At 35.1% G+C, this 19,122-nt stretch overlaps 1 protein-coding gene across 1 annotated transcript; it reads left to right on the plus strand.

The window, feature by feature from the left end:
• Positions 1-313: 313 nt before the first annotated feature.
• LOC145579389 (mitochondrial arginine transporter BAC1-like) lies at positions 314-9,342 on the plus strand. The gene is made up of 8 exons (XM_081636634.1): positions 314-560; positions 2,240-2,329; positions 6,963-7,064; positions 7,234-7,338; positions 7,406-7,504; positions 7,585-7,773; positions 7,891-7,989; positions 8,629-9,342. The coding sequence occupies exons 1-8, from the start codon at positions 447-449 to the stop codon at positions 8,761-8,763; spliced, it is 933 nt and encodes a 310-aa protein (XP_081492760.1). The 5' UTR covers positions 314-446; the 3' UTR covers positions 8,764-9,342.
• The last annotated feature ends 9,780 nt before the right edge of the window (positions 9,343-19,122 follow it).

Consider the following 19,122-nt stretch of genomic DNA (forward strand, 5'->3'; position numbering starts at 1 on the left):
ATTATTAATATTCAATTGTAATGATATAATTGATCAAAGTTTTGCATCGGTATGCGTGTCATATCACTATGAGGCAACTAATAAAAAATAAAGGGAATAGGGATGTCAATGTGGCGGGTTTGATACGGAGGATGATACCTCCACAGTCACACCTATAGCCGTCTAAAGATCTTATACCCATCTCCGCCCTACCATCCATGACGGGTACAATTTCCACTGTTCATGAGTAAAACCGTTAACGGGTTTTGCCCATTTCTGCCTTAAAATATGCAAATTTTACCCTAGGCTATAATTTGTGTTGCAAAATAAGAAAACGAAAAAGCTGTGATTTCAAATCTCCTTTTCTACAGCGTCATCTCGTTTCCTGCTACTCTTCTTTGAGAACCTCAATCAAAGCTTAACTTTACTATAGGCATCAATTACTATGGCAACGTAGAGAGAGAAAGATGGTAGAAGGCTCGGCATCTTCGGCAGATGGGTCCAAGTACAAGGAGTACTTGGCGGGCTTGGTCGCCGGCGTCGCCACCGTCATCATCGGCCACCCCTTTGACACTGTCAAGGTCTAATCTTTCTTGCTTCTTCTACTTCTACTTTTGCATTCCTCAATTTTATTGAATTTTGCAAATTTCCCACCAAATTTATACAATTTTGGCACTATACCCATGTTTTTGTTTCTTTAAATTTGTTGGGGATGTCACAGATTGTTGAGCTCATTGATAATATGGTGTATTAATTGTTAACCGAGCAAATTGTAAAAAAAAGAGCTTAAATATTGCTGATAATTCTCTGAGTGCTAATGATGGGCAAAATTGATGTCTGATTTTGGAATCTTTGATGTTGGAATGAGTTCATGAGTTGGGGTTTGTTTATGGAAGATTAATTTTCTTGTGATTTGACTTAAAGTGCCGGGGTTTTGTTTCGGATGTATGTTACCATTGTTGGTTCTATACAATGTTATTAAGTTTTGAGCATAATTTGGTGGCCATGTCCGGTAGACAACTTCTTGATAATGTATGGTATAAAAGTTTGTACTCGTTTTATGCTCGTCTTAGAGTGCTTGTATTGGTTACAAGAAGAAGCTTGCTTTTCATCAGAATGCTATGTGATAGCATCTTTAAAGCATTGCAATGGATGCAGAATTGCACTTGTAGAAAATTTAGACAAGAGCAAAGAAATTGTAATTCGTATCTACAGTGTACTAGGCTGCTTGTAACTTGTTGCGTTTCAGGTTATCCCGCAATATAACATGTTTTGGAAGAGTTAGTATCTATGTCATTTTATTCTTCTTTTATGAGGAATACTTAATTATTCTTATTAACAAAAACTTCACGGCATTTACAATAAAATTACCCCTACAATATATTTTGAGTCCAATTATTTTAAACAAAACAATTGATTAGATTCATACTTGAGCTTATCAACAACAATTATAGGACATCCTACAGTACCATTATCACATATCATTTTTCATGATTGCATCTTTAATCAAGGTTAGATATTTGAGAAGCGTTGGGATTAAGATTTCTCAATGTTTCCCTTCAATTTAGGTCATTATTATTTATCAACCTGATACTTGGAAAATAATTGATGTAAAAGATCGTACAATGTATGTGTGTTAGGACAATTATTCTGAGTAGCACAAGTTAGCTTGACTCTGTGATGTCAGGATCCCAGCCTTTTTCTTCGATCATGAATAACTATCATGTTAGTTAATGGCCTAAGTTAAGCATATTTATTTTTGGGACACTATATATTAATTTATCATATTGATGCTCACTACTTCTAGTTGTGAGTGAATCAAAGAATGATAATCATTTTTGGTAAATGTGATTTTTACTGCTCAGATTCTTTCATCTGATTCAAAAAACCTATATGTGATCTTTAGATACTGAAATACACTTGGCAGTAGCATGCAGCCATGGACTTGATTATACCAATACAGATTGACTTTGTAGAATTAATAGAATTATTCTAAGTATTTTAGTAAATTTATCCTCAATCTTCTTAGTTTTGAGGTTGAGAACCTTGAGATGCAGTTTAAAAACAAATATAGATTTTCACTTGGTTGAATCTGGAATCATTGTTTAAGATCTTACCAATTACGAAATATTTTTTTTTAACATCCATGAAATGGACTATAGTGCATGAAGGAGATTTTATCCTAAAAGCTATCTTATTATGTTTAAGTAGATGCTTTCTTCGCAGGCCTGGCTCATATGTGGTATTTTCTTGCTGACAGGTGAAGTTACAAAAACACAATACTGAAGTACATGGTGTCAAGTATAGAAATGGATTGCATTGTGCTGCTAGGATATTACAGAATGAAGGGGTATGGATCTCTGTTCCCCAGCTTTAAGGTTAGGAATCCCATGTTTTAAGAAGGCTAAGCAATCATAATATTCATCATGGCTCTTGATTAATTTTTTAGAAAAATTAATCAGATTAACCCCGAATTAAAGGGTCTATTATATCAAAACCATCCCAAACTAAAAAATTAGTTATAAACCATCGCGTGCTGTATCAAAATTCACATGCCTGTTTTAATACTGAAGTTTTTATCCTCCACTTTTTCTCTAAAGCTAGGCTCCACACTTGCCCGCTCAAATTTTCTGTACTTTTTTTTTAACTCTCCTCCATTTACTAACGTCGAATTTACTCTGGGATGAGAGAAGTATTATGCAACATTTCCGCTTCTGAATCTGGGCTGCATTTTAAGAAGTTTTAGCTAAGTGTATGTGCTTACTTTGCGAATTAGCTGGAACCCGCTTTTATTTGACCATCTCATATACCGTTACATAGTGTTCAGAGGAAGTGCATATTGATATTCTTTTTGACAAAAATGTTTCAGATAAATTACATATTAATTACTATTCCAAAATGAATTTTCATTTCTAGCTACTTAATGCATTCATACATCACTTCATAACAGGCGAGACCAAGGCAAACTTTTTCTTTTGTGTACTGTGTGGTACAAGGTCATAAATCATTAGAATGGTAAAAAGTGAAAAAATATGCATGAATTATTCATTGGAAATATCTAGGACTATAATCAATCTACCAACTGTAATGGACTACAGAATAAATTGACAATAGACTACAATGTGACTGACCTATTTAGAAACAGAACCGAACCACTCCTAACCTGGACATGACCCGAACTGTTTTCACCTGAAACATATTTAATTCAAACAACCCGTTTGCCACTACTACTTTCCAGTAGAGAAATGATGCAACTTATTGGAACTATTTAGATGATTCAAATCTTGAAAAAAAAAAAAAAAAACAAGTTTTACTTGCCAAATCTATGTTGGTTTTCATTTGTGGGTGAGTAGATTGATCAGTTAGGAATAATCTTATTAAATTTTCAGTGACAGGATGCTGATGGTGATTGCTGATCTATCAGCCCTTAACTCTATTTTAAGAAACAATCTACAATAGTTAAGTTTACACTGTTACACCACATTCTCCTGTTCCAATAACTTATTTTAGTGTTGGCATACGAATTTCTTCTGCATGGCATTTCTACTCCGTCTAAGTAGTTTTGCTGCTGATTGGAACTTGGAAGAAGCAGCTACTGTGATTAGTCGCGGATTCAGAAATTTTTGCATATGGGTCCAGATCTTCGAGCATTAGACAACTAGCTAGCTAAATGATATTGATAAACATAAATAAATCAAATATTGTCTTAACTCCCAGTTACTACCATATTCTGTGGACGGAACTAGGATTTTGAAAATTGGAGTACATGTTTCTAACTAAAGGATCAATAAAGAATGTAGTAATTTATTGTGTATCAATCCATCCATGTGAATTAATAGTGTTAGTTTAGATGAACTACTACGAGGGGGGGGGGGGTGAATAGTAGTAGGTTCCAATTAGGTAAACTTTTGCGAAATTTAAAGACAGAACATAAAAGGAACTTAAAAAACACATCAAGATTTTACGAGGAAACCTTCTAGGGCCCAATTGGAAGTAAAACCTCGACCCTTCTCGGGATTTTCAAACAAAACTCCACTATAATAGGGCAACTCCTAGTCACAATCTATTAACATAGACCTTTCTCACAATTTTCACCACGGACACTTGCTACCTGATAGGACCCTATCCTACCCAATTTAAGTCCCACTTAGGTTTACTCAGCACTCGCGGAGTGCCTACACTCGGCTCACTCTCACAGCTCCCACTCGAATTTTAGAGACTTTTAAACTCCTAAGCACATACGAATTTTAGAGAATTCAAACTCCTAACTCAAATGTGAATTGTCAAGAATTCACAAACACCCCAAAACCAATTACAACACAAAGACTCACTCTAATATATAAATGGAAAGCTACACATGAAACCCGAAATCAAAATGATAAAGCTCTTTTGGCAAACTTACTTAAGCACTAAGTGGTTTTCACGCTTAAAACTCTCACTTTGCTTCGACGTATCACTTCTATATTTATAGAAGTTCCTCAGTACGGTTGAGTACGGTTTTTGGTAAACTGATAACCCAAACAAAAATTCGAACTTATCATTTTAAAACTGAACTTAAAACAAACTTAATCTCATGTTTTTAGAAAACCTTTTCCAACCAAATTCGTTTTATTAAAAGATAAAGTTTTATGAAAAAGATAAAACCAAGTAAACAAGATTTTAAAAGATAAAATCACATAAAATACTTTTTCATAAACTTAAACTTATCTTTTACGAATTACTTAGTTTGCCAAGCTCTATTCGATTTCTAATAAGTCTCATGCATATCAACCAGATATATATTTACATCAACCTAGAAAACAAACTTATCTTTAATACAACCTAAGTTATGAAGTTAATCTTTTTCGGTTGATATCTCGAGCTTTGTATTGATCCTTGATTGTTGAGTTTGTGTTCCAGCATTACACCGGACCACCGGAACCAGGTCATTACAACCCGTGGAACCAGGTCATTACAACCTACAACCCGTTGATAAGTTCCTGTTAGGTAACTTCTTGTAGTTCCATCCAGCTATGTTCACAGAACTTCTTTCTGGAACTCTTCTTCTGACTTTGACTTGTCATCCCGGATCTTCTAAAATTCCTCTGTTTCAGTTCCTACTTCAACTCCCAGAGTTTACTTCTCATGCAAACATCATAACACTAGAAAATCCTTATTAAACGTAAGTTTGCTCAATTATAGACATCATCATCAAAACCTCATAAGGGTCAACTAATAGCAACATTACTGATAGATTCAATTCCCATACCAGTATATTACCTATATAAAGGTCACACCAAAACTTTTCTAAAGATAGCTTGAGTTTAATTGATTTTTGTTTTCCTAAATGAATATCATTGTAATGCAAAAAAAAATCTACCAAATACTGCAATTTGAGAGTAGTTGTATTTCGTGCAAGTACTGAAAATATGGTGAAGAGATTATAGAAATGCCCAAAAATAATTAATAATGTTTTAAATATTCTAAATTAAAAAGGAAATTAAAAGATTTGAACCCTAAACATAGCACTAGAACCATCCGCCACTTTCACCCGCAACTCAACATTCATTTGGATTGATAGTGGTTCTAAAATAAAATTTAGGAAAATTTGTCAAGTATAAGCAAATTATTGCTCGGTCTTTCCAAAATAAGCAAACCTTTCGATTAACCCAGAGTAAGTTGACCTTTATGGGGTATATTCTCAAAATAAGTCATGACCGGTTTGTTTTAAGTGTAACAGATTGTTTGGGTTGCTTATGCCACATGTCATTGTGTGGTTGGTCATATTTTGATTAATTTTTGAAATTTTGTAAAAAAAAATAATTAAAAAAAAAACACTTTTTCAAGATTAAAAAAAAAATCCCTAATTTTTAGATACCCCCACTACTACAGTCTACAGCCAGCACCCCTCCCCGCCCTTGCCCTATTGGCCACCGTCGATACCACCTAGAGCATCGAAATACCCCACCTCCCATCCCCACCATTGATATCACCATCCCTCCTACCTCCACCCTCAAAATCCTCACCGAATCCACTATCCCTTGCCTTCCCCACCACCAAAAATCGCATCACATCCCCACAATCAAAGTCGCAAATCTGCATAAGAATAACGAGGTGGGTGTTGGGTATCGAGGTGGGTTTGGTTGGGTTTTAAGGTCGATATGGTAATATTATGGTGGTAAGGGTGGGGAATCGAGGTATGTGGTGGTTTTCGAAAGGGGTTCTGTAAAATGGAGTTTCGAGGTGGGGTGGTTCAGGTGGGTTTCGAGCTTTTTGCGTGGGTTAGGATGGGTCGCTGGCGCTCAAGGAGGGGAACAAAGGGGTCAGGGACTGGGGAGGCCAGAGGGGGAGGTGGTTTGTTTGGTGGTTGGCGGGGATGGGGGTGGAGCGCTGGTATGTGGTGGGGTTTTTTTTTTTTTTTTAAATACAATTTAATTAATTATCAATTATAAAATAAGAAAAAAAATTAATTAGAATTAGGAAAAAAGTTACCTGTTTGGTAGGTTGTAGGTCATCTTGACTTATTTAAAGAAAATACCCCCATAAAGGTCAATTTACTCTGGGTTAATCAAAAAGTTTGCTTATTTTGGGAAGACCAAGCAAAGGTTTGCTTATTTTTGACAAATTTTCCTAAAATTTATAACAAGTATTTCTATTCTTTCACAAAAACAAGAAAGAAAAAGGGTTGGCACTATTGGCAGAGTTTGATCCCGCGCACTTATAAAAGTATTAAATTCCTTCACTTTGGTTTTAGAGTTTAGACCACTGTACTGGAAACATACACATTCAATCATTGTATGTGTGATTGTTAATAAAAGTTTTTTTTTTCCTCCCGAATTACAGATTTTTCCCAAAATCCAGTATGGTTTTAGTTGAACCCACTGAGCCCATACTGGATCTGCCACTGACTTTGATTGCTTGTCTCTTTTGCCTGACCAGTATGCGATTAGTGTGTGCAATATCCCCCTTTTTTTTTAACTAGTTTGTCGTGTTCATTTCAATAGGTAAGGGGTCTTTATCGAGGTGCTACCTCCTCTTTTATAGGGATGGGTTTTGAAAGTTCACTTCTGTTTGGCATATACTCGCAAACAAAGCAATCTCTCCAGGTAAAATTCCTTTCCCTGCAGCTCATGAAAATCACATTTCTTGTCCATCAGAGATCTATTTCCAAAATTTATAGACTTGAAATGTATTGTTGCTGTATGGAATCTGCTCCATATAGACTAAATGTGAATTTTTCCCTCGATGGTGACTGTTTGTCTGTAATGGTTTAAGGGCAAGCTGCAAAGTTCTGGACCTGATTCCCTAGTCATTATTCCATCAGCTGCCTATTCTGGGGCTATAATCAGCTTTGTACTCTGTCCGACGGAGCTAGTGAAGGTAAGGAAATATGCTGTTTTGAATATATTGCTCTAGGCTCTTCCAAGTTGACTCTGAGCTTCTCCAGTGTAGGATGCAAATTCAAGGAACTGATTCTTTGATTCCCAAGGGCAGCACATATACCGGTCCTGTTGATTGTGCCCTTAAGACTATAAGAACTGACGGGGTGACGAATCTCTTTTGCTATGTATGAGGTACATGAAAAGACCGACTGGTTATTGAAGAGCTGATGTCTTAGATGTGCAGGTAACAGGCATTTTCCGTGGAGGGACGGCAACCTTTCTAAGAGAATCTTTGGGAAATGCTGTTTTCTTTAGTGTTTATGAGAATGTCCGGCATTCTATGCATTTGAAACTCAAAGATTGTTCTGGAGAATATAAAGGCTTGGCTGAGATAGGGGTTGGGATCATCAGTGGTGGCCTAGGTGGTGTTGCTGTAAGTGTTCATAGTTTACAGGATTAAACCCTTTGTTTTTTTGTTTTTTTTTTAAAAAAAATTCTCTGCCATTCATTTTACTTCATTTCCTGAACTGTTTTGGCTGAAAATTTTCAGTTTTGGTCTGCTGTTTTGCCCCTGGATATGGCAAAAACCATGATTCAGACCAACCCAGATCCAAACTACTCAAGAAATCCTTTTCAAGTGTTGAAGCTGGTATAAATTCTCTCTTTGATTTTTCTTTTGGAAAATTTGCAAATTGCAGCCATTTAAAGTTTGTATTTTGCAAATTGCAGCCATTTAAAAAAAAAATTGCAAATTGCAGCCCAAAAGTTCGTATAAATTGTAAATTGCAGCCCAATTTAACTTTTTCATCGGTTTTACATGTCGAAAAATCTTCGCTAAATATTTTAGGAGCCATTCTAGTTCTTAAGGGACCGAATTGAGCTCGGAATTAGCAAAAAATTAACCTAAGTGTCTCATTTTTACAGTTTTCCATAAATCGATTCATTTTTTTTTACGCAAAACGAGGCACTAACATTATTTTTTTGCTAATTCCGAGCTTAAATGGGGCCCCTAAGGGCTAAAATGACCCCTAAAACATTTACCGAAGATTTTTCGACATGTAAACTGATGAAAATGTTGAATCGGGCTGCAATTTACAATTTATACAAACTTTTGGGCTGCAATTTGCAATTTTCTTTTTAAATGGCTGCAATTTGCAAAATAAGAACTTTAAATGGCTGTAATTTGCAAATTTTCCTTTTCTTTTTTGCATGAAATCAAGTTCAGTTTGGACTAGCAGAAACTCTGTGTGTAACTTGGTGGTTCAGCTAACATACTGTATATCTGTAGGTTTACAAACAAGCTGGGCTAAGAGGATGCTATGCTGGCTTGGGTCCAACTGTAGCGCGGGCATTCCCAGCCAATGCGGCAGCAATTGTCACCTGGGAATTTGCCATGAAAATTTTAGGCATCAGACATGAATAGTTATCTTTCTACAGAGATTCATTTGCAGTGAATGGAAGCAGTGTGATTTGACGGGAGGTCTGGAGTAAGGCGCATTGAATTGTTTGCCATAAAATTCAAGTATCCATGGTCTTTGAACTCTTAAAGGGCTTACTTTGTGCTTGTTTGGTTCACATGAGAAATTCCCATGGGAATTTATACTTCAAGAGAAATTACTTCCCTTCTGCAATACCTAGGCAAAGACATGTTTGGTTGGACTAAAGGAATTCCCCGTTCCCGTGAATTTCTATCGACCAAGGGGGTTTAGGTAATTAATCACCCATGTTTTGTGGGAAGCCAAATTTCTATTTTTAGTACTAACCAAACAACTACCCTAAACTGTTTACATAAATTTCTACTTCCCCATTTTTTGTTTTATTTTGGTTAACCAAACAAGCACTTGGCGATTACTCATAGGCAATAGACAGTTAGGAAACCATTTTGATTACCTGATGAAGTATTGTTTGATTTGGGATAATTCTGAGTCATTCTAGAGTGTACTTTGTATTCCATCAATGATATTAGTATGTTATAAATTCTGATACTCTCTGTTTTAACTTAGTAATTAGTCTTATTTTAGCAAATATATTGCCTCAATCTAAACATTTTTTTTTTTTTTGATTAATTACTCCATATTTAATTTGTTTATTCGATTTTATTAGAAAACGCTGTCAAAGGCCAGAATATAGGAGCTTATCAGTACAGCAACCTTAGGGGAGGAGCTACCTTCAAGGAAGAAGTTCCTTATAGGCAACCTGAAATAACAGATTACAATTACCAAACTTACAAGGGAGCACGCTATAAACCAATGAAAGTGAAGCATAACTTCCTTCTGAACTTTGCGAGCCAGATATTCTGGTCTCATAACAACAGCTTTTCATACTGCTTAATTCCTCTTCCTCTGCGTGGTTCTGCAACATCCTATTAATGACAGTTGCAACTTGCAAGCAACGCACCACTGCATTCCTTTTTAAACAACACTTTTCAACTGGAAAGATATCCAACTGTCAAACCTCATCGCCTCAGACCCTCTATAGCGAGTATCAATCCAACCATTGATGTGCAAAAGACATATGGAACGTGCAGCTTGGCTTTAGCATTTATCGGAACTTCTGTAAAAACGGCAAGAAGCAGCTGAATTGGTGTTCACTATTCAGAGGAAGCCAACCTATGCCACAGACCCAAGCAGCCAAGCGCACCATATGACCTAGTAACTTGGGTCTTAAAGAAAGTAAGAAACTGGTTACCATGCTTCATTGTGTAGCCTTTGACATCAGGGCTAGAGTCAACAATGGCCTGGCTTGCTTGCCTGATAGTGTCCGACTTAAAAAAGTACAGGTTTAAACAGCCTAAAAACTTATTTCTAGACAAAATTCCGAGTCCGGTCTAAAAAAAGCCGAGTAATGGTTTGGATAGCACGGGATTTTATACTTAGGTCCGATCTGACCTGATTATTGATCAACCGGAATTTCATTAGTCTTGGACTATGCAACCGGGTGCTTATTAATTTTGGACTATTCAGGCCCATGTTGAAGGAAATATTTAACTAGCTTATATACCCAAAATAAGCCCAAACCATTTTATAAGCTTCTATACTCCTGGCCCAAATTGTTTTAAACTGTAACGAATCAATTGATCTAATCAACCCTTTTGTCACCTACTCACCTCTAGAGAGGGGCAGGACTTCTTACTTGCAAAACTTTTGGATTAGGTATGGAGAAAGTCCTAATACATCATCGTTAGACGCAAGCAAATACAGAAAAATGATAATTTTGTAAATAATGACATATTGAGAGCACTACTGAGAGGTAATATAGTACTACTAAATATTTTCAGTATTACTAATATATGCTTCCAGTAGTATAAAAGACACTCTTAGTACTACATTAAAAAACATCTCAATAGCACTATTAGGACTTTCAGTAGTGTTAAAAGTTATGCAATTTTGCTTGTGCTTAATGGTGATGTATTAGATATGTCGTCATGTATGTTGACTGTGCTATTCAAGGGCAACTTTTAAGTTGTATTATTTTTTATGGAGTACTTGGTTAAAATTTCTGGGTGGTCGATGCCGAAGCTCCGGCATTGATTTTCACGTTTTAAGGCCTGTTCTGATTAACTGAACTGAACTGAAGTGAAGTTATTGGAGCTGAACTAAACTGAACTGAATAATTACTGAACTGAACTTATTGGAGCTGAAGTGAACTGAACTGAATAATTACTGAACTGAACTTATTGGAGCTGAACTGAACTTATTGGAGCTGAACTGAATTGAATTTATATACTGAATAATTATCATGTTGATTTATTTTAATGGTTTTTTTTTTTTTTTTTTTTTTTTTTTTGGATCATAATGGACTAAACATTGTTATTGTAATATAAGTTAAACATCTAGGAGAACTTGTGAAATAAGCCTTACCAAAACAGCTCACTTCAATTAATTATACTCGTACTTCATCTTTATTATTCGTATTAACTTTTTTTTTTTTTTTTTTTTTTTTTTTTTGAGGAACTCAAGAGAAGAGAGAGTGCTGTCAAAAGAGAGCTCCCGTTGGAAAAGTAAGCAAAATTGAAAATACTTGTCAACTTTGATAAACTTTATGTCAATAATTCCCATTCTAAAACACATTTACACTTAAAAAAAATATTTTTAAAAGACTTTTGAGATTCAAATCGAGTCTTATCATTCTAAGAAAAGCGCACTATAATGAAACTTACAATTTTGGGGTTAGGTTGCTTACAATGAATTATCTGAAGGTTTTGTGTAAAACGAATTTACGTGAGTCCGGTTTATAATGCACATATTCATCCCCTACTCACTATTACTGTCTAGTTCCCTGTCAACGGCCGGCGACCCTCCCTTTCCCATCCCGGCGCCGGTGACCCTCCCCCACCTAAGTAAGGTACTTGCAACATCTTTATTCTAGAACGACTCTCATCCAGCTTATAAACACATCGCCCATCAAACATGTTGCACTTTTTTCCAACTTTTTTGGAAAAGTATTGTGTAGAACGGACTCACGTGAGTCCAAACAGAAAAAAAAAAAAAAAAAAATTGTCAGAAATTAGATAATAATGGTCAGATATTAGATTATAAATATCAGATATTAGATTAAAACTATTAGAAATTAAATAATAATGGTCAGATATTAGATCTCTTTTATTTGATAACAGGTTATATTGGTCAGGTGTTAGATTTCTTTTGTTTGATAATAAGTTATATTGGTCAAGTATTAGATTTTTTTTGTTTGATAATATGTTAGGTATTAGATTCTTTTTGTTTGATAATAGATTATATTGGTCAGGGGAAAGGGAGATCGAGGGTGGTCTTTGATGGTGGTTTCCGTTTAGGGTGGCTGCCATTATCGATTGTTATAAAAGTCCGGTGATGAGTCTATTTTATATATATTTTTTATTCCCTGTCCCACGGTCATATTTGTGCTTATTTGGGCTCTGCGAAGCTATTTTTATTTTTAATATACGTTTTCTAATGTTTTTGTGGAGTTGGTGTTATTTTGTAGGAATTTGCAGAATTATGTTGATTTCCAAGCTTATTAAACCACTACGAAAACATTGTTTGATCGTATTTTATGGCCATATATTTAAAGCCCAAAATAGAGCTATAGGAACTTGATTCGGTGATTAAAAACTCGTCCAGTAAAGTTATTATGGATCAAGTAATGGATATGCAAGTTGGGTCAAAGCTAGAAGCCCAATCTCAAGTTCAAGCCCAAGAGCAAGCTACAACCTTACTAGAGTTACTACTATACCGGGCCTGATCGGGCGAGAGTAAACTTGGGTTGTTGATTTACTTATGTCGGTTATGCGTTTTTGGGGGACTTCATATATAAATCCCATTAGTAGTAGAATTTTGGGGGGGAGGTTAGTTTTGATTATTTTTCATTAGTTTTAGTTTTGCTTTTCTTTATTAGTAACGAGTACTCCGTATTCTTTTAACTTAGTTCTCATTCTAGCAAGCTTTCATCATTAGTTTGTTAATTAATTTTACTTGTTGACTTTTTCTAATTTCTCTTGTTTTAATTTTGAGTAGTAGTAGTACTAGCTTTCTAGAATTGCACTTTTATGATTTTAAGATTCCATTAGTTTTATTTCGCTTTTCGTGTTTGTTTTCTTCGTCAATTTTGTTTCGTTCATTAATATAAGTTTATTATTATTTTCTTTAATTTCTTGTTCTTGCTTTTAATTATGCTTTATTTAATTGCTTTGATTAGTTTAGTTTTAATTATGTGCGACTAGTTTAATTCTTGGGTTCTTGGGGATCCATGATTAATATGAAGGGATGATTTATTATTGTCGATTGTTAATGTTTTGGGTTAATTTCCTATTAATTATTATAATGCTATTTAATTAGATTAGCGCTGGTTTAATTGTATGAGTTATGCAATATTGATTCGAGATTCGAGAGATGAGAATTGATATTTAGGCTTAATTTCAATAGGCAGGTTAATTTATAAATGGTTAGGTCAAGATTCGAGAGATGCGATTTAATACCGGTAAATTAATACTGTGATTATAATTTATAATCTGGTTAATTTATGCATTGATAATTGATTGTTGTCTTTCATCCCGAATATTATTTATTGGTGAACCTATGACCTTAGGCTTTTTATTATAATTTATTCCCTTAGTTTAATTATTGTCGTAGTATTATTCTCACAATCTCATTTGTTTCTTGATAATTTAGATTATAATAATTTATTAGGAATAAAAGAACATTGTTTTCCCGGTGCATTCGACCCTACTTTCCTATCTATTTTAGTTAGTGGTTTTAGGAAATACTTTTGATCAGGTGATACGACTTTAGCCTGTCATCCAGCCACCATTAAAGGCAGCCACCATTAAAGACAGCTGGAATTGGTGAAGGCGGCGGAAACGGAGGGGGAACGGAGATCGAGGGTGGTCGTTGATGGAGTTGGATGGGGATGAGGTGTTGGCAGAACAGAGGGGGAAGGGAGATCGAGAGTGGTGCAGCAGCAGCAGCAGTGGCCGCAGCAATCGCCGCTGTACCGCCACCACAAAAGGCGGCAACAGCAGTAGTCGCCGCAACTACCGTGGCAACCAATGGCAGCAGCAGCAAGCATCAGCAGCATTGCGTGGCTGCAGCAACCGCCACCACCAGAGTCAGTAGCAGGAACAGCGGGTGATGAAATGGATAGGGAGGGGAAGGGAAGGGAAGTAGGCCGGAGGTCGCAGGGGTCGTCGCGTGCCTGAGGTGGCAGGCTGCCCCTTGCTGGGGTAGGGGGTTAGGGTTTCAATTTTTTTTTTGAAAGATTTAATTTATTTTTTTTTAATTTGATTTTTTTTTTAAAGAAAAAAATTTCGGACCTATCACGTGTTGACACTGTCTGTTAACCTCCTACACCAGGTTGGATGACTGGTTGGGGGTGATAAAAATTAATAGGGTGCAAAGTTGGGAGTGATAGTGAATAAACTGAAGTTGGGATTAATATCGACGGATTCGATGGAGCAAAGTTGGGATTAATGGTGGCAATTTTTCCTAATTAATATTGAATAATAATAATAATAATTTAATAACAATAACAAATAATTAATATTTAATAATTATAATTAATATTTAATAATAATAATAATAATTGATTTTTTATATTAAAAATTATATTTAAAGAATAATTACTAATATTGAAAGATAATAATAATAATAATAATAATAATAATAATAATAACAATAATAATAATAAGTAATTAATATTCAATAAAAAATAGAATAATAATAATAATTAATATTTAATAATATTATTTAATGATTATAATAATAATAATTCAATAATAATAATGTTGATAATAATAATAGTAATAATAATAATAGACTAATAATAAATAATAGTACTAGTAATAATGCAACAGTACTAGCAGCAGTAGCAGTAGTAGTAGTAGTAGTAGTAAATGCGGTAATAATAATAATAACAATAATATAGTAATAATAATAACAATAATAATATAATAATAATAATAATAATGAAATCTTCTCTGCTCTGCTGGCTTTGCTCTGCTGACTTCTGCTCTGCTCTGTCCTGCCTAGAAGCTCAAAAGAACAGGGCCTTAGGCTCTTTCTCTTAATTAACAATGTAGATATTTAATTAATTAGTTATTTTAGCTTAGAATCTCTCAAAGTCAAGCATTGTAGAAGATAATTTCAAGCTTTATATATTCCCTCAATTTCAACATTTCTCCTTAACTTTGAAGCTTCAAGTAATAATCTATTACTTTCTTCTCTTCTTAATTTTCTATTTTTATATGGCTTTGTTAATCTAAATTTTCTCTTAATCCTTGTTAATTGTTCTTGCATGTTCAGTGTTAGAATGTTACTCTTATCCATGATTTGTGAGTAGTTATTTAGCTAGGGGTTGGGTGAAAACCCAACTAAGCCATGGGTTGATTAATTTGGATTTATTCATGTTGTTCTACTTTGGGTTGATAGTATTTTGTGCTTGAATTGATTGTTGCATGTGTATTTTGGTGGCCACTTTATGCTCATGTGTCCACTCTCTTACTCACATTGAAAGATGGGGTTTGGTAGTGAGTCCCTTCTTGTGCAATTGGATTATGCCTCTTCATGACTATGGATGCTTTTGTTTCAATGAATAGGGTGCTTTAGTGTGATAATTTAGGTGAGAAATCCCAATTATTTGTGACTTAAGCTTTCTCGAAATGATTGAAAGACAAATTCGAGTTAGAAATCCACTTCCTATCATTGAGACTTTGTTACTTATCATGTTAGTTGTTTTGTCTAGAAAATGCTTAGTGTTATGGTTTTGAAAGAAGACAACATTGAGTTCCCATTCTATCACCCATGTATGTCCATGATTTATCATTGTTATTGATTATTTGGTTTGGTTGGTGTTGGAACCCCATTTATCCCTAGCACTTTTTTTCCCTTGTCATTTCTTTAGTCTAAACCAACGTTGCACGGAACGTGGAACGTTTTGGAACGTGGTACGGGGACGGGAACGCGGAACGTGAGGTCTAAAGTTCCTGGAACGTTGGGCTATTTTTGGGGAACTATTTTAGGTAGATTATTTCAGCATGAATGTACGATGTTTGGTATTCGACTATTCAATAGTACAAGTTACAATACTAAAGCATAGACTACTCCGTAAACTCTTAAAAAAAGTAGTACCACTTGCTGTCAAAAAATAAAATAAAATAAAATAAAGTAGTACCACTACTACCATTACATAACATTAAACAATTAAAAATAACAAGAAAAGATAATAAGGTGGTTTCAAAAAAAAAGAAAAGATTATAAGGTAGGGTCCATAACTTTTTAACAGTGCATGTGACTTTTCAGCTACATCTTCTTCCTTCTACCCTTTCTTATCTTCTTCCATTAATGTAAATCTTAAAAGCTCTGATTAAACCTGAAATTTTAGACAAAATACAGTTGCTAGTCCTTGCTACTCAAGAAAATTGAAGGTTCTTGCACCCACAAATGGGTACTCCATCAACGACGTTCCAAATCGCGCACCACAACGAACCGGGACGAGTCCGTACCGCGTTTTGGGACATACGACCCAGTACGGGGAACGCGCTGCCGTCCCGCGTTCCGTGCAACGTTGGTCTAAACTAGTTAGTCCATAAACTTCCAATCCTTGATTCGGTCTAACTTATTATAATTAACAATTGTCGGTGATTCCCCTTAGTCCCTATGAAAAATGACCCTTACTTACCATTATGCTTAGGTTATTGGTTAGTTATAATTAGGTATTTTGACTCTAGGGTGTTTGCCCAACGATCAAATATCCCTTCTGTCACTATTCGTGGATGCAATCTCTGTTCATGTCTTCCTCTCATGTTTCATGTCTTCTTAACTATGTATGTATTGATATATTTGTGTTAATGTATGTGCTTCAAGCTGTCTGTGATCATGAGTTAGTCCCCTGGTTCAAAAGAATCACACTCTCATGATTGATATCTCTGTGCATGTCTTCCTGTCATGTTTTTGAGCATGGTTCTTTTTGACAGATTGAAATGAGTGGCACCTTCTTGAATGGATCCACGTTTAAGCTTTTCATCTGTTGATACGGTTAGCAGCCATATCAATATGTTGAACTTGTCCCCACTATTGAGCCTCCTATATGTTGATGATGACCTTCACCATTTTGTTGGTTGAATGATGCCTGCTGACTGTTGTTGATGTGCTGATCGTGTTGTTGGTTGCCTGTTGCTTGCTGACTTTTGTTGATTTCTTGACCCTGCGGGTGGTTGCCTGGTTGCTCTTCTTGTGTTGTATCCATTGCATCATGAGAAGGAATTTGGTTTAGATCAAAATCAAGGCTATTTAGGATATTTTGTGATTCGTATCCATCTTCATATGGATCATATGCAGAGTTGAGATCGTATTGAAAAATATAATGCATATCATCAACAACAAAATCAGCAACATCTTCATCCATTGCTTGATTTAAATCGAAAGTGAACTCTGAAGCCATAATTTTGAGAGCCAATGACGTTTTTAGGGGTTTAAATATTTTTAAGAGTTGCATGTGTTAAGGTTTGATGTAATTTCATCTGAAATGATTTTTAGTGTAATTATATTGGATACTGTAATTATTTTTATCCATATTATCAATCTGTGTAGTGTAATTCTATTGGATGCTGTAATTATTTTTTGTGATGTGATTGATTAAATAAAAATCACATGGATTACTAATATGTAGTCATTGATTTTCATTGGCTATTTAATAAAGCCAAAAAAACCCAAAGGTTTTCTTTTGAAAACCGGCTGTAATAATTGCAAAATACTTTGTCTCTCTCTTTTTCTCTTTTTTCTTTTATCTATTTATTTATTTATTTATATTTTTGAAATGATTAGGTTTAAATTTCCATTGTACTTCCTTAATTTCTCCTTAATTTTTATGATTTTTTTTTTTATTTTTTATTTTTATTTTTTTTTATATCAAAAGTGACAAACATTCGAAGACGGAGAGAGTATTTTGTATTATGTCAATTATGGTATATGTAATGTGCTGATTAGTGTTTACGAAAAGTCATATATACAAATGAAAAAGGTGGTTGAGACTTTGTTTCATACAAGTACAATGAAGTGATTACCCTTTTAGTACTAATAATATTGATGAGTATCCACGATCATAAAAGTGATAAAACATATATACTTCTTCTGTCTCTTATGATTACACTTTGTTTTTAAGTCTTCTCGCATGCCTTATACCATTAGTATATCTAATTATATTTGTAGTTTTTTTTTTTTTTCCTCAAGTTGATTTATAAATAGGGTTTTTTTTTTTTTTTTGTCAAAAACTACCTTATACAACCTAAAATTTGTGAGAAACTATTTAATAAAAAAATTGTTATAAGAAACTACCTTATACAACCTAAAATTTGTAAGAAACTACCTTATAAAAGATAAAATGTTGTAGTATACTACCTTAGACCGAAATTCCACCGTTGACTTAATTTTAGGATGTTGATCTGATCCACCTTAGAACACCCCCAAAACCAGCGTGAGGGTTGGTTTTCAAGGTGGTAAGGTTATTTTCGGGGTGGTTGGAGGATATTCCGAGTTGGTGAGGGTAGATTAGTGCTTCGGGGTGGTGGTTTTTAGAGTTGGGTGGTGGTTTTTAGGGTTAGAGGTGGTGGTTTTGGGGTTGAAAGGTGGATTAGATGTGGTGGAGACGATTTCAAGCAAGTTATGTTAGTTTTGGGAATGAAAGCGGTGGTTTTGGGAGTGTTTTGAGGTCGATCAACGGTGAAAATTCGGTATAGGTAGTATTTTACAACATTTTACCTTTTCTTAGGTAGTTTTTTACAACATTTTTTATTAGGTAGTTTATTACAACATTTTTTTTAGGAAATTTTGCAAAAAACCACCTTTTATAAGCAATTTTTTGCAATAAACCACCTTATATTTTTTTTTTTTGCAAAACCACACCTTAATCAAATTTTTTTTTGCAAAACCATACGTTTATGCCGGAAAATGGGGTCAAACCCTATTTTACGGCGTTGACTACCCCAACCCCACCCACGAAACCTCCCCCCCCCCCCCCCCCCCGAGCCCAATTCACGAAATTACCCCCTCCTTCGCTCCACCCACGAAACCGCCTCCCCTCCTCATCCCCACCAACGAAATCAAATTCCCTTCTTTCCACCACCTCGCGAAATCTGGATTTAGGGTGGTTTGAGTGTTAATTTAGGGTTGGGGAGTGCGGCTAGGGGTGCCGGCTTGTTGACAGTGGAGGGGAGAAGGGTGGCTAGGGTTATAGAGGAGGGTTTAGGGTGGTCAAAGTCGTAAAAGGGGTGTGTTTAGGGTGGCCAATGCCGTTAAAGGGGTGTGTTTAGGGT

Source organism: Chenopodium album, chromosome 14 (genome assembly GCF_948465745.1).
Source record: "Chenopodium album chromosome 14, dcCheAlbu1.1, whole genome shotgun sequence".
NCBI classification, from domain to species: Eukaryota; Viridiplantae; Streptophyta; class Magnoliopsida; order Caryophyllales; family Amaranthaceae; genus Chenopodium; species Chenopodium album.